General features: G+C 38.0%; 1 protein-coding gene across 1 annotated transcript; it reads right to left on the bottom strand.

Moving 5' to 3' along the window:
• Positions 1-2: 2 nt before the first annotated feature.
• HRG (histidine rich glycoprotein) lies at positions 3-9,174 on the bottom strand (the record flags this gene model as incomplete). Its single annotated transcript, XM_015637089.1, has 7 exons — positions 8,885-9,174; positions 5,927-6,034; positions 4,891-4,978; positions 4,246-4,412; positions 2,482-2,598; positions 910-996; positions 3-305 (listed from the first exon to the last, which is right to left on the bottom strand). Coding segments are annotated over exons 1-7 (1,056 nt in total), but the record flags the coding sequence as incomplete, so codon positions are not given.
• Positions 9,175-15,429: the final 6,255 nt, after the last annotated feature.

Raw genomic sequence — 15,429 nt, 5'->3', positions numbered from 1 at the left:
GGTGGTCCATGGTGGTGAGGAGGGTGGTGGTGGTCTGGTCCATGAGGAGGAGGAGTAGGATGGTGGTGGTCTGGTTCATCGTGGGGAGGAGGGGGAGAAGAAAATCCTTTGTTGTTGTCTTGATCTTCCTTGCTGGATTTGGGGTTATGCTCAGGGTCTTCAGGTCTGGACTGAGAAAAGGGAGGACATTCATGTCTGTGGTGATGCTTATGGTGATGTCTTTGACCAAAATGATGATGACAATGGGGATGTCTGTGTGGATGTCCCAGAGCTGAATATTTCCCTCTTCGCCCACAGCCATGGTGCTGTTTATAAAAACACCAGGGAGAAAGTATTAATCAAGTGTTGATAGGGCAGAAGAAATTGATGAGCAAGAGAGAGGTTTGCATTCATAGCCTGATGATCTTCAAGGAAAAAAAATGTGCATTTTTTTCACAATGGAGGAGAAGGAGTAGATAATAACATGCCAAGTTACTGAAAATCTGCTGGAAACACTACATGATGCCAAAATTATATAAGCAGCTGAGAAATATTTGTGGTAGATCAAAACAAAATAAATCCACGCTGGAATAGCTGTTGTGATGTAAACTGAAGTACCAAATATGATAAAGATCATCTCCCCTCCTATTGCTTTCTAAAATTTCTTTGAACTTGCTTGCCAATCTCTCACTTCTACTTAGTCAGGTGATTGAACTGAGAGAAGACACACTTGGAAGGAGTAGTAGGGACAGCTCAATTCTGTTTCATCCTTTGACTGACCTAGGACTTGCAGGTCAGTCCGTCCTGACGTGCTGCCTCACCCGCAGGCAATATTGACATGTTACCATCATCTGCCAGTCTGGACTAAGCAAGACTGCTGTAACCTGCATGAGGATGCAGCCAAAGATGTGTCCATAACTGAGTACATACCCAGGGATGGTAGATTTCACAGCTTATATCTGTTCCATCAGCTCCGTCTGCATCACTGATAATTCTTGCCTTGCAGAATCCGGTGTGCTAAGCAAAAGACAAGGAAAAAACCCACAATGCACATCTGGGTTCTTGTGATGGAATTAATACAAACTGCTGAATGTTCAACATTTTACAAGGTAGGCTATTCCTTTGACATCTAAGTGTGTTCACATAACTTAGCCAGATCCTGAGCCTTCCAACCAATGTTTGCCAGTGTTTAATAATGATTCAAATATGTGCCATTTTTGAGGGTTCCTGACTGTGATGTACTCTAGATGCACTTCACCATGTGCACCTAGAGGTCTGCTACTCTGCATCTTGCTTCCCTTTTGATGTCTAAGAGATTGGCCAGCTATTAATGCCTCCAAAATGAGTATCCTTGGGTGCCTGATTTTTTTTTCTTTTTTTTTTTTTTCTGTCTTTTCTTGTCAAACATCTGTTCAGATTGGACTGTTCTGTAATTCAAGTCTCAAAATCTGGTATTGTGTCGCTGTGTTGCTTCAGACAAAGCTCAAGGCAGAAGTTTCTTCCATTTATTTTTTTAAAAAACAATTTATTTTAATTTTTTTGCATTACTTCCCTTAGCATCCTGTTTGCTGTGACTTTCTCCTGCTGTCCAGTCATTGTGTGTGGAATTGCTCATGTGAAAAGAGCACAGAACTTAGGCGATGGGTTCTGTGTATGCTCTCTGTACTGGGTGCTTTATCTTGATATTTGTTTGGGCCATTAGTAGCCCATTATGTTCAGTGACTACAAATGGTAATGGCATTTTACACACAAACAGCAGCGATGGCAGCACTGAGAACAGAATTTAAACTCTCTATAGCCATCTGTGTTGTGCTTTGTACTAGTGAATTCGTGGCTCTCTTACCAGTTAATTCACACCCTTTTCCACTCTTCTGGAGTATAAAAAGCTAGAGAAGGTGATGGATGTTTATAAACCAAAAGTTTTACATATTCTATTTTTTCCATGTTTTATTTCATTATTTCATTTTAGTTTCTGGAAAATAATTTATTCTGAAATTATGAGATCTTGCCTGTTTCTTTGGTGTAGACTATAATAGTAATGGAAAAATGGGGTGAATAGAATACTTGGATAGTTTTCTGCAGATGAGATTGAGTTATTCCAATCTCTGTTCCTCTGCAGCAGAGAAAAAAGTGACCCTGAGTTCACTGTCACATAAGACATATATTTTTTTCAGGATCTATGACTCATATTGGTGTAAAAGTTTTTATGGACATAGCATGAATGATTTGATAGGAATTGGCTACAATTTGAATGCAAAAACCAGATATAACCTGAAAAACTCTAGGCCTCTAACGTGCCAGATTCCAGTTACATTAAGATTTGAGAGTTCAGACTTATAAAAGGTTATGGAGCAGCTGGAAAATTAGGATTTGGGCTTGAACATGCTGGATTTTTGGTTTTGAGTTTGGATGCATGTTTATAATAAACACTTGAATATATATTGGTAGAATCTTCTTGATAACACCCATTATATCAGTTTCTCATCCTAGGACTTTACTTACAGCATGCCAGTCATGCAGAAAATCACATTCCAATGCCTGATCTGTTTCCTGCATAGATTTGGAACAGTTGGTCTCTTTTATAGAGAATCCCAAAATGTGACCTTCACGGGAGGCAGTCTGAAACCAAGAGGTCAAAGAAGAAGTTGTAACTAAGTGTATTTAAAGTCTTGTAATTTTCAGAGCAACCATACATCATCTTATTGTCAAAATCCCATCTACCTCATGTTTTCCTTACCTGTCCTGTTCAACTGTTCATGCACATACACATATTCAGCAAGGAAAGCAGGTTAGATAATTTATATCTCACACCCTTACAACTTCTAGGAATGCTTGCTTTAATTCTTTGTTTAGTATGTGTATGTTATAAAATCTGTTACTTTTACAGCCTGTGACTTTAGGAAGTAGTGTCCTTAGAGTCTTCTCCCTAAGCTGAACTGCTGCTCCTGTGAAAGTAGAGATCCATTAGATGGCAACCACCCCTTTCCAGTGATGGGAGTGTATTACAGTGCTGCTGTTAATTTAAGGTGAAATTCTGCTAGTTACTGTGAGAATGTTGCTTTCTCTGTTGTCAAGGGCATTAGTTATGGAGAAGGCCTTACTCCATATGAACATGGGAGAAAGCCTTTGTGATCCTATTAAAATCCATAAAGAGGTGTTTCATTTTAATTTCCAACTATAGCAGTACTTTTATTTCAAGTCTGTGTTGAAGGTGTCCTTAGCATGTGTGCACACATGAGTTTCACTAGTTTAACTAAATTGGTTAAAAGTGTGTGCACGTACTTTATGGTATGATTTTTTATTGTAATTCATAGTTTCTGAGCATTAAAATCCAGTGGTACAATGTAAAGTGTTGCTGTAGCTGAACATGGTGAAGTGTGAAAACAAAGTGTTTGGGGGGAAACACACAAACCCAGGCAATGTGAAAACAATCCCTTTCTAAATGGCAGTAGGGATACATTGTGCACAGGGCTACAGTGTGGGATACTGTCAGGTTTCTGAGCAATATTAAAAGCTGCAGGGAGGTGGGTTTGGCATGCTATCATTTAGGCAGTTTCCAAGATCAGCATGTATTATGGTGGGAGCCATGGGACCTCATTACTGAGGTGTCCTGAGCTGACACATGTGTTGGCAGATGATCCCATGCTGTTTAAGTGAAAGTCTCCAGTATCTACCAACAAGAAATTTTGTTATTAATATACTTCAAATCACCCAAAGGATAAGTCTTCATGTTGACATCACTTAGATATGGAGATATTTACCAGACCCTGAAGTTCTTCAAGTGTTACAGCACAAATTCACCTCCTGTCCTCAGAGTGCTGCTTTGCTCTGCATCAAGAGACACAATGACGCTGAGCATGTTCCACTGTTTGTTGTACCCATGTGCTAAGTATTCTAAGAGTAAAAAATTGTCTGCAACTGACAAAATATGTGATTGTGATAATACATGATTGTCCATCTTGAAATCTGCTTAGTGGTAAATAAACTCATGTATGTCATGATAGGTAATTAGGCATTCAGACTTAAAATATGTCCACAAAGAAGGCCTTACATTCTGAATGTCATCACACGGCCATAGTTCTCTAGCAAATAAGAAATCCTTTTGCTTTCACACATCTAAACTGAAGTTAATAACAAGTCTTTGCCAAAGTAGAACATTCAACTTAGATCTGATCCTAGAAGGGTTTGAGTTCTGGTCCCATTGTCTTGGAGTTGTTCACAAAATTGTGTCATTTCTAAGTAATTCTAGGAGAAAATGCCACTTACCATCTTTAAAATTCTTTCAACTTTATCCACAGCAAAGTTGTTTGTGTGGTTACCTTCACTGTTGAATTTCTTCAGGGCCTTTGTAGCAATATCTCTATGTTGCTCAGTGACTTCTAAGGCTTCAAGTTTCACCGGACAATCTTTGCACTCTACTACATCAGGTGGAACTGTGAAAACAAGTAATTTTGTTATATACTCTTGGGAGTGTGCCCATGCCTTAATGTGAACTCATAATGATAAACTTAAATGCAGAGTTTCCTTGGAAATGAAATATCTGTCTCTCGCTCCACAAATACGGGTTTGTCCTGTAATGTGAAAAAAACCCAAACCCATGAAACTGAGTATTCTTATAAATCACCTTAGAATCTTACCACCCTAAAAGTGCAGTGTTCCAGAGTTTGTATTTGTTCTCATATTCATTATCATATTTTGGTAATATCATCTGACATCAATAAAGTCTGGTTTAGAGGAGTAGGGTAACCTTAATTCTATTACTCATTCTTAACATTCCATTTGAATTATCTAAAATATGAATTACAAGCAGATGAATGAATCTGTTATGGTTTCCATACACTGGTAGTGTACTGACTTCGGTATGAGGGCTGGTTTGAGGTATGCATTGGCTTACAGCAGTGGTTATTTTACCTGGACTTAATGTACAATTAAATCCATATAGTTGAGGTTTCTTCAGCAGATGGTTTGTATATGTGATAATCTTACATTGCCCAAAGTCCTGAGAGGAAAAAAGAATACATGATTATGATGTTATTTTCGCTGGATTTAATTGGATGTAGGCTATCATAGAAATTATACCTCCTTTTAATGTGTAGTACCTCTAAGAATAACAGATGTGGTCATTAATGGAATGTTTGATCAGGTACCACTCAAAATTTGTCCTCAGATAAAATGGGATCTCTGTCTACAAGAGCCTTTATTTTAATTCTCAGTTTGCATGATAGAATAGACAATGGAAAACCAAACTAGCTTTCTTAGTCATCCTGATACTTAGAGCAGGATAAGACAAGATGGCAGGGAAAGTTAGAATGCCAGGTTACACAAATCTTTGTCAAAAGTGGATGGACTTTTCATCCATTCCTTTCCTCCATTAAAAAAAAATAAATGCTTTCTATTCTCTCCTCCTAGCCTTTCTGTTTTATATTTTGTCATAGTATCACAACTCTCCTACTTAAAGTTTTGGGAGCGCTCATCATTGGAGTGCAAAAGGAAGGACAAGTATTGCTGTATATCGTTCATGTACTGACACTACCAGTATTTCACATTGTCATACCACAAATGCTATGATAGAAAACTGACAAAATATACCACTGGTATTTCTGGCTCATATACCAGGAACATGCTTAAAAAATAATTTCTAGTGCCCTTCAGTTGTCAGCAAATTACCCTTAAAACATAAATCCTGCTACAAGCAGTGGAATGTGGAGCATTGTTCCTTTGAGACAACAAGTTAAATAAAGCTATAGTTATTTGAAGAGTCAATCCTTTCCCAAGCCTTTAGCATATATTTAGCAATTCTAGAATTAGATAGATTTTGGTTTAGAATGAGCAACATTAAAGCCCAGTCTTCACTGAGAGATTTTGTGACACATATTTTTGGACAGTTCAGAAGAAGAAAAAATTAGTGCATTATTGTGCATGATTTGGTGCAGATGCCATTACTTGCCATTGGGTAGGTGTCACTGTATTCACAGGACTCCCAGTGTCTTCTGGATAAGACAGAGCATTCAGTTTCCAGCACATCCAAAGTTAAGTAGAGGACTGTTGAATTTCCCTGGAAGAGAAGTGCAAGTGAAAAAGGTGTTTGTAGGGAAGAAGCTTGATCTGAAAGAAACTTTCGTTGAGGTCAATCTGTTTAACCTTTAGTGAAGCTTCTCCAGTTCTCTATTAAGGTTTTTCAGAGCTGACAAGCATAGAAAGGGTTCATGGAAGGGATCTTTGGAGACCATGTTGTCCAGCCACTTGCTCAAGGCGAAGCTGAAACTTCAAAGTTTCAACTACATGCTGTATATCACCAAGACAGGCATTCCACAACCTCTCTGGGCCATTCTAGTACTTAACAACTTTCTCCATGATTTTTTTTAGCCTTATATGTAGTCAGAATTTCCCCTCCTGCAACTAACAACTGTTGCCTCTTATCCTTTTGTTGATAACCTGTGAGAAGTGTCTGTTGTTAATCTGACATTCATCAAGTGGGGAAAATGCCAGTGTTAAAAGGTTGCCATTCCCTCTTTCTGATTTTCCCACAGAACATACTGTTCTATTAGGACATCAGGCAGCCAATTATGTATCTCATACCATTTCAAATTACCTTAGTGACCAGATGCTCTTTCAGAGTTTGCTTCCTGCTCAGTTTATTCAGGGAGTGATGCAATAAAACTCTAATAATCCCAATCAGAATCCTTAACTCTGAAACTCTTCTACTATGTTCTGTCTCCTGAGCAAATAGGATTAGCAGAATTAAAATTTGAACTTGGATGGCAGCGTAATGGGATATCATGCTAAGAATTTTCTGTGACCTACAGAAACAGTTTTGGAGTGGATAATTTAAATTTTATTCAGCCCTTGTATGGACATTCAGAATAAACACATGTATTTTGTCATTTAGGTAAAGTCATACAAAGCCCTTCACTGTGAATAAGTGTCCTCACATTTTATGAAGTTCCATCCATTCAGGCTCCTTTTTCAGTGTTTCTGTAGAGATGAGACCTTGTGAAAGAATTGCTGCAGTCTAGTGTAATATTTTCATTAGTGAGAGCCCACCAATGTCATGTTAAATGCTGGTTTTGCAATATTTGTGTATCTTAGCATTGTCTCTGATTTTATAATAGGGGTTAAGTGTCTACATCCAAATATGCAGGAGAAAATTCCTCTGTTTATCTGCTCAATAGCTCTTGAGGAAAAAAATGGTTCTTTCTTGGTTGTTTTAAAAGCATTTTAGTCGCTACAGTTCTGCACAAGTCCAGAACTGTTTTTTTGTGAATACTTGAGTATCTTATGCTTCTAGAGTTCCTGTGTAAACCCAGTAGAGATATGGCTGGAATTGCTCTGCTTAGATTTCTGAGGGGGCTGATGTGACAAACCTGTTGCACACTATTGGATGGAGAAACAAAAAAAAATGTTCTGGTCTTTTTTTTTTCTTTTTAATATATACATATTCTTAATGTTATCTTGGCAGTGGAGCAAAAAAGAATTCTTGCACAATAGTGTACATGATTAGTGTGCAGGAGGTCACATCTGGTGGCTTCGGGTCTGAGAAGATATAGAAACCTTACAGGGAGGATTCTTTAGCAGTCAGAAGTGCCTTTTCTGTTCTTGTAGACACTGTGTGACACCTGAATCTGTGGCCCTGGACTGCAAAGATGGCAAAATTCGTTAAGGGTACAAAGCAAAACATAAACATGGTATTCTAGTATTTATAGCATTCATCTGGAAGTGTGGATTCTCAGCACTAGCCCATATTCCAAGTTATGGTTTATTCTTTATGTAGACAATTGTTGCTTAAAATGTAGAAACACTGAGATTTTTCTTTTTAGACACGACTTCGTTTTTTATCATGAATCCAATGCATTTTGCATGTCTTGCTGCCTGGTGGTACCACTTCAGAGGGTTGGCACACACATAACTGCAGAGGAGATCCTTCCTAGATTAAGCTCTTTAACTGCCTGGCTACTGTGTAGAACACAATATATAACTTGCTGCATTCTTGTCTTTGAAAAGCAAAATAATCCATCAGGTTTTTTTGCAGGTGTACTTGAAGACCTGTGATAACCTGGGCTTTGGGTCACTTTCTGAGTCTGTACCTGTCCTTACAGGCAGTACTAAGAAGCTCCATCAAAAACGGGCCTATTTTTTCTGTTGCCATACTGAGACTTCTGGGATGATGCATGTGTGCCTGGATACCAATATCTTAGTCAAGCAGCTAAAAGCTACCAGGTGGATGGATTAGTAAATCTGCCTGTCCTTGGTCTCTTTTATGTACTAGTTAAAGACATTTTTATTCTATTGCTTTTTCTGCTATTGATTTGTTTTGGCATTTCAGCAGTCATTGAGAAAGGCTTATGTATCTTCTCTAGGAAACAGAATTAGAAATAGGAAGGAAATAGGAAATGACCAATAGAGATTCTCGATCTAGTCCCTCTCCTGTTTTGCAGAGTAACAACTCCTTTGACTTCCTCTGCCTTTTTCCCTTTCCACCAGTTTATTCAGCTATCTCTGAAATTAAGATAATAACAAAATACCAGTCTTGCAGGGTACATTGTTCTAATTAATGTTAGGCATTCATAGATTAAAGAGACCTGAATATAAATTTTGAGTATAACGTCTGACACCAGACAGCAGACAGGACACATTAATTTCCAGAGTTGTATAAAGCTGTTCAGAGCATCTCTTATGCAAACATCCTTCTGACCAAGAGAAGAGAGGCCATTTGGCATTGTTTGAAATCAAGTTTATGTGCAATAAGTCATTCACAAATGAATATTGAGATGGTGTAAATCACAGCTGATTCATTGGATCAACATTGTTCTAGTAAAAGCAATAAACATAAGCTCTTAATGACCTGGCTCATTAAACATTTAAAAATCACAGTCTTGTGTAAATCAGCCTTTAAGTTCATACTTACTAAATGTAGTTCATGTGCATCGGCAACACGGAATAAACCAAAAACATAACCATCTCTGCGATGTCTGTTGACCAAATCCAGGGCCACTCTTGCATCTGTTTCAATGGTGTTACAGTCTGCAGGTGTAATTTGGGCATTAGAGCACTGCAGTAATGTTAGAAAAAAAGCTGAAGCTAGAAGCAACATTTTGTTTGCAGTGTTAGGTCACTTATGCCCATGCCTTGATAAAGCCAGCTTGCTTTTAAATCAGAGCAACCCACCAAAGTTGTAAATGAATGCTAAAAGGGCATGGTTTTAAATTTAAGTGTCATGTCAGACAGCCATTACCTTGACCCTGGATTAACATTTGCAAACAGCAAGTAAATGATTATATAGTTTGATTGAGTAGATTTTGAGGAAAGTAGGCTTTATAACACTCTATGGACTAGCCTTCAAAGGGCCTGTTGGTGATTGTTTAAGCAGGCATTGTGCAATGGTACTTTACCATGGATAGTATTTACTTTTAAAAGTGTAAGGCTGAGCCTGGCAGTAAGAAGGTCCAGTTTATGTGTGCGGATATTATATAATCTTGGTCTTCTGTTTACTGTTAAAACAGTTAAACTGAAAATATGCTGAAGTATTTGTGGCCAAATTATGGCTATATCCATATCCCTGTTTTTACAGATCCTTAACCACCAGGCAACTAGTGACAGGGAAATAAGGAATTCACTCAGATGTGGAAAAAGGACATAGCTCAAGGTGCACTGCTGGCTGGTGGTCTGTAGCTGCTATGTGAGTACCTGCTTCTCATCCAGCTCAATAAAATTTAGAGCAGATTTCTATCACCTTTACATAATTTCAGACTGGTACTCAGAAAGGGACTGACTGGCCTAATACCCACGTAATCTAGGTATGGCAAAAAGTTGCATAAATCTTCCTTCTCATTCTCAACCTGAGCAGTTTTGTGTGCTTTTTGGCTGTAATAGCCTTCATAGACTCCTTTAGAGAATTGCTGGTAAATTTTGTTTTTAATAAAATAATGCAGTACCTAGTAAGATTTATACCTTTCAGGGATATGCCAATATCCTCTCCCAAGCAGAAAGGATGAGATGTTGTCTCATTGTATTCAAATTTTTTTATTCAGGATAGTTTAAGACATTCTTAAACGACAGTAATTGCTTGTCAGGGAGTGGCTGAAGATGAAATACAAAATTCAAACACTGAATAAGAAAATATGAAAATGCAAAGTGAGTCCAAAACTACAAGGTCAGACTCAGATGAGGAATTTTCCAAATCCAGGTTGATGTGAAGATTAGATTAGCTTCTCACAGAAAAGGTGCTGGCTGTATAATTGACTTGGGGGCTGGAAACTAGATGATCTTTAAGGTCTTTTACAACCCAAAGCATTCAGTGATTCTATGACTTGGATTTACATCTTTGTCTGTGAAGGGAATTTTTACTTATTTTTTTGAGAAACCTTCAGAAATACAGTGAATTATCATCTTTAACAATTACCTTATTTCATTAATCTTTATTTTTTTTAAAAAATCCACCTCTTAGCATGTCTGTTGTCTGAGAAACCGTGTTTTAAAATGGACTGAGCTGAGGCAGTAGATTTCATTCATAGTTAGTTCAGGACACACCTAACAGTTCTCTGGTGATAGATAAGTGAAATGGAGCATCTTACAGTATTAGGACCAAGGGCAGCCAAAACCATCATGAGTAGGATTAAAATGGTTAAAAACAGTCCCCCCTCTTGTGGAAGTTGTTGCCACAGAAAAAAAATCTGGATGCAGATACAGTTATTTGGGGCAGAAATTGCTTAGAAAAGTTCATGGGCAGCAGGTGCTTACCTGGATATGAGTAGGACTCAGCAGAAGATTACCCTTTAAAGTCCCTGGTACAATGATTCTGAGTGCTGGAAAAGTACAAGAGGAATGGTTTGCAGAGAGGGGCAGGTCATAAGCTTCTTCTAACCACAAATGTCTTTTGCCACTGGATGGATACTGGGATGGATTTACAAAAGTTCTGATGAAAAAAGGAATTTCTTTTGGTTTGGTTTTACAATATTTCATTATAATTACTCAGAAAATTTTACAGAGGATGGAAAAAAAAGCAGTGAAATAAATGTTGTGTAAATAATCAAAGACATTTGAAATATATCTCATCAGTTAAAAATAAAATTCCCATTATTGTTGTGTTCCAAATTGCACCTCAATTAATTTATTATAATACTGGTTAATTTTCTTAAATGGGCAGTGATACTGAAGAAAGGCATTGGATTAGGTGATTTATAACATAATTCCCTTAGCTGTCTGTTGTTTGCAGATTGTTCTTTTTTTCCTCTTCTGTTCTAGGTTGTTCATTGTGACACTCATCATTTTTTTGACCATAGCTTATGTATATTTTATGTATGAAATTGAAACAGTATGAATAAACAATGGAAATGTGCAATTCCTGCAAAATTGACTGTGGAAGTAAAGTAAGATTCCGTTCCCACTCTAGAGAGTTTTGTCCTTGATTTTTTTGGAAAAGAAAGATTGGACTCTATTATTAAAGTACAACATAGACAAGAACTCCAGGCACAGTGAGAGCAGTTAATTAAATATTGGTTGTACTTAAATCAGGATAATGTATTTTTATCACTTCTCCTTCAGTTTGATATCTTTTTAAAAACTTATTTTGTTTTTATATTTATTACTTTTAAGTTTTGTGTACTGCTTTAATGAAGCCACCTGTGTAAATAGATTGCTGGAAGGAATATAAATGTTTATCCAAACACGGCATTTCTCTTGTGTAGTGCATTAAAACCTCGTTTATGACTTTTACCAAGGCTTGACTTGCAACAGTAAGAGGTGATCCACATTCAAACTTTAAGGATATGGTAATAAACATCCATCTTAAACATAACCAGAGCACTGGGAGAACACATGAAAAAGAAGCTTATCTTCCCCATTTGAAAAGCAGTGTATGAAATGCATAATAAATATAACTTTAAACTAGAGGGATAGGAAAAGGAGAGCTGACACATAAAGGAGATGATAGGCAATAACCAATTCCTCCTTTTTTAAGTAACAGCTGTAACTATTTATAAATATCCCTGGTTTCCTGGGAGCACAGCTGCTATGATCAGACTGTTCTCTGCCCTCTGCAGGAGAGCTTCACACCCAAGCTGGTGTCACCACATGGCACAGCTCAGTCACCTTGCAGGCAGCGAGGCCTTTCCCGGCTGGTACTGTGCTGCTCTGCAGCCACTCCTGTTCCTGCTCCCAAGCCAGAGCCCAGCTAATACAGATACGTGTGGTTCCACTTGCTTAGAGGTGAATTCTGGGCTGGCTTCTCTTTTTTTTTAGTCTGAAATTCCCCAGAGCTTCAGATCTTGGTGGTCTTGATGCCAAAACCAAAAAAGATTCGCAATTCTTGGGGTGGCTCTGCACTAAACAGGAATTCCCCCAAGTAGGATGGAAAAATATGTAAATGTGGCATGTTTTATTTTTATCTGCTGTGTGTAAACAGGATGCCCTCAATACAAATACAATGTTAGATAAATTTGCTTTGGTTATGGTTTTCAGAGCAGCAGCTCCAGCTCCAGCTTCCCTTCTCTGCCTGCTGCTTATTTTTCTTTATCAGTCACCAGTTTTTATCTAATGTATAGAAGTTTTATCACCTTGTCTATCAAATTTCATTCAAAGAGACCTTAAGTTCAAAAGCTATTTGGAGGAGACAAACTGTCAAGTGAGCAGGTTGACAATGTGGTTACAGAAGTCTCATTGCTTAAGAGGACTAATATGGGGAATAAAAAGGGTATCAGTATTCCTTGCCTTGTCCTCAGTGTCTTTGGCTGTAAATTGCTTTTCACAAAAAACCAGTCTAATTGTAAATTGATGACTGTAAGGATATGTTGAAAGACTGACCTTTTGCAGAGAGGCTTGAGAGGCTGGGGGAAAAATTAAGGTTAAGAATTTGATGTTAAGCATGGAGTCAGGGGAAGTTCTACATCTCAGATGCAGAAGAAAATGCTTAATTATGAAGTGTGTGCAATAGATAGGTTCTGAAGTCACAAAAATAGATTTTATATTTAATTTATTTTATAAAAACCTTGTTTTTAAAACGCATCTTAAGAACTTTGATGTCTGGATCTTGCTTTTTAAAATCTGTTTCCTTTGAACATTACTGTTCCTATGTTTGAATTCATGGTGCCTCACCTATATTCTGAGGTAAAGGCTTGAAAATATCAGATAATGTCAACAGTCCTGGAGGTCATTAACCATCATTTATCTGTGCCTGAATAAAAACTTTGTTTGTGTGAAATTGGAATGTTTGCTCAAATAAACATCAGACCACATTTTAGCTAAACATTGCCCAGATAACAAGTTATTAATGGATGATATTATATCATATCATAAAATCAATAAGTGTTGAAAACCTGTAAAACAAAACTGAAAAGTGAATTGGAAATTGTCTGTCCAAATCCATCTGCTTCTCAGCTCCAGTACTGGATGAAGGGCTTCTTTGTGCCACTGGCCTGTTTTCTGCCAGACAAGGACAAGCAGCACGGAACAGTCCAGAGTCCTGGAGGAGGTGAGGAGCTGGAGTGTGGCTGGAGGGACACAGGGTGTGTTAGTGCCCAGCTGCTTTGCTCACATTGGCTGGAAGCTGAGACCAGGCCAGAAGATGGAGAGGTTCAGCATGACCTGGGCATGTTTTTAAGAAGATTTCCTGCAGTCCTATCTCAGAGTCACTGTGTGGAAACAGGCTGTCCATGTGGGAGTGCTGGAGGGAGAATGCTGCAGTGAGAGTGCAGGCCCACTCACCAGATTGGCATAAAGGTGCTGAATCAGCAGCAGGATTTGAGTCCTGATGACTAAATGCTACCAGCTGTTAATAATATCAATGCCATATGAGAGTGCTGCAGTATCCAGGTGTGTCCTGAGGACAAAGGAAACACAGAAACTATACAACCTCAGACTCCTTGTTGTAATTCAAGAATTTAATCTTGGACATCAGTACCTGGGCTGTGTTAAGGTAAACACTGGCGGTGGCCCAGGTGACACTGAAACTGGGTATGGACCAGGTGCTGGAGTGGCCACAGCAAATAAAGGGAATTCTCATGACTCTGCACTGACCACTGGTGCTTTGTTGTTCTGTTCTGGAGGTACAGTTACTGCTCAGAGAAATACCCCTTCTGCTGTTTATTTTTAAATCAGAGAAGTCTTTGAACCCAAATCCCAAATCCACATTAGGGGAATTATTGATTCAAATGTCATTTCTGAGCCTCATCTGCAGAACAGGCTACACAGTATCCAAATGGAATGTTCAAAACTGTGCATCCAGACTTTCCAGTTTCCCCTGCTTATGTTCACACCAGCTCCACTCCATTTATCTTCACTCACTGTGGCTGTTCAATTTATTGTTGTAAGGAGCCATAGTCAAGAAAAAGAACTCAGTGAAATGGGGTATTCTTGGCTGTGACGAGCAGTTAATGAAGCTGATTTCTTCCCCAGTGCTCCTTTAGGGGAAGAATCTGGTTGTGTATGTTGATAAAAATCTCAGTAGCATTATTAAACTGATGGAGCCACAATGAGAATAGAATCAACATGCAAACAGTTAATAAAAAGGACTGTACAGCAGAAGTGAGAAGCATGGTGATTAACTGAAAAGAGGGGCAAACACAGGATTTTGAAATTTTGAAACACAGGATCCTGAGGGGATCCTCAAGTGTGACAGGCTGTTCCCCCAGTGCTCTGTTCCCTGACCCACTAAAGGCAGCCATGGGTGCTCTGTGTGAGGGCAGGGAGCAGTGCCTGGGATCCCAGATTTTGGCTTATGGCAGATCAGCAGTTCCTGTCCAGGGAAGGAGAACACACTGGTTGTGTTAGAGAAACCTGAGCTGGCAAAGGTGAAACTTCCTGAGGGAAAAACAAGATGCTGTAATTTGATGACTTGACAAAAAAGGGAATGCTGACACAGCCTAGAGCTCCCACTGCAATATGAATTAGTTAGAATTTGAATTTTACAATTTTTCAAGAACTATCCAATTTTGAAAGTTTTTTTACTCTGAAATGAATGAAACAAAATTATATTGAAATTTCTCATAATCTAGGATTGAAATGGAATTATTTTTGGCTAAGTTGATACATTTCACACATCAAGTTTTGGCTTATTTTAATCTTTTAAGCAATTAAATTACTTCTTTATATCAAATTTATGTTTGTAAGAGTTTTGCAGACTGAAAATGCAAAATAGTTTATGTGAATATAATTCCACACAATATTTCAATATTATTTTGGCCCCACTCAAAATAAAATAGTACTTTATATTTTATTTATAATACTAAAATAATACATTTTAATCAACTTGTGTAATGCCGGGATACTTTGACAAAACTATAATTTTTTGTTTGAAGGCTCTTTAAATGTAGAAATTAACCAGGATCTCTAGGGATGAAACAGTATCACAAAAGCTTCAGAAACAATATTTTATTGATTTTGTTTTGAACAAACGGTTTTACAGATCTGGTGGCAACTGGAAAAAGGCTTTATAATCTCATAGAAACCTCTTAATTA

The sequence above is a fragment of the Parus major genome, chromosome 9 (genome assembly GCF_001522545.3).
Source record: "Parus major isolate Abel chromosome 9, Parus_major1.1, whole genome shotgun sequence".
Taxonomy (NCBI): domain Eukaryota; kingdom Metazoa; phylum Chordata; class Aves; order Passeriformes; family Paridae; genus Parus; species Parus major.
Note: the sequence above shows the minus strand (reverse complement) of the source record. Positions and strands in the feature narration are given on the sequence as shown.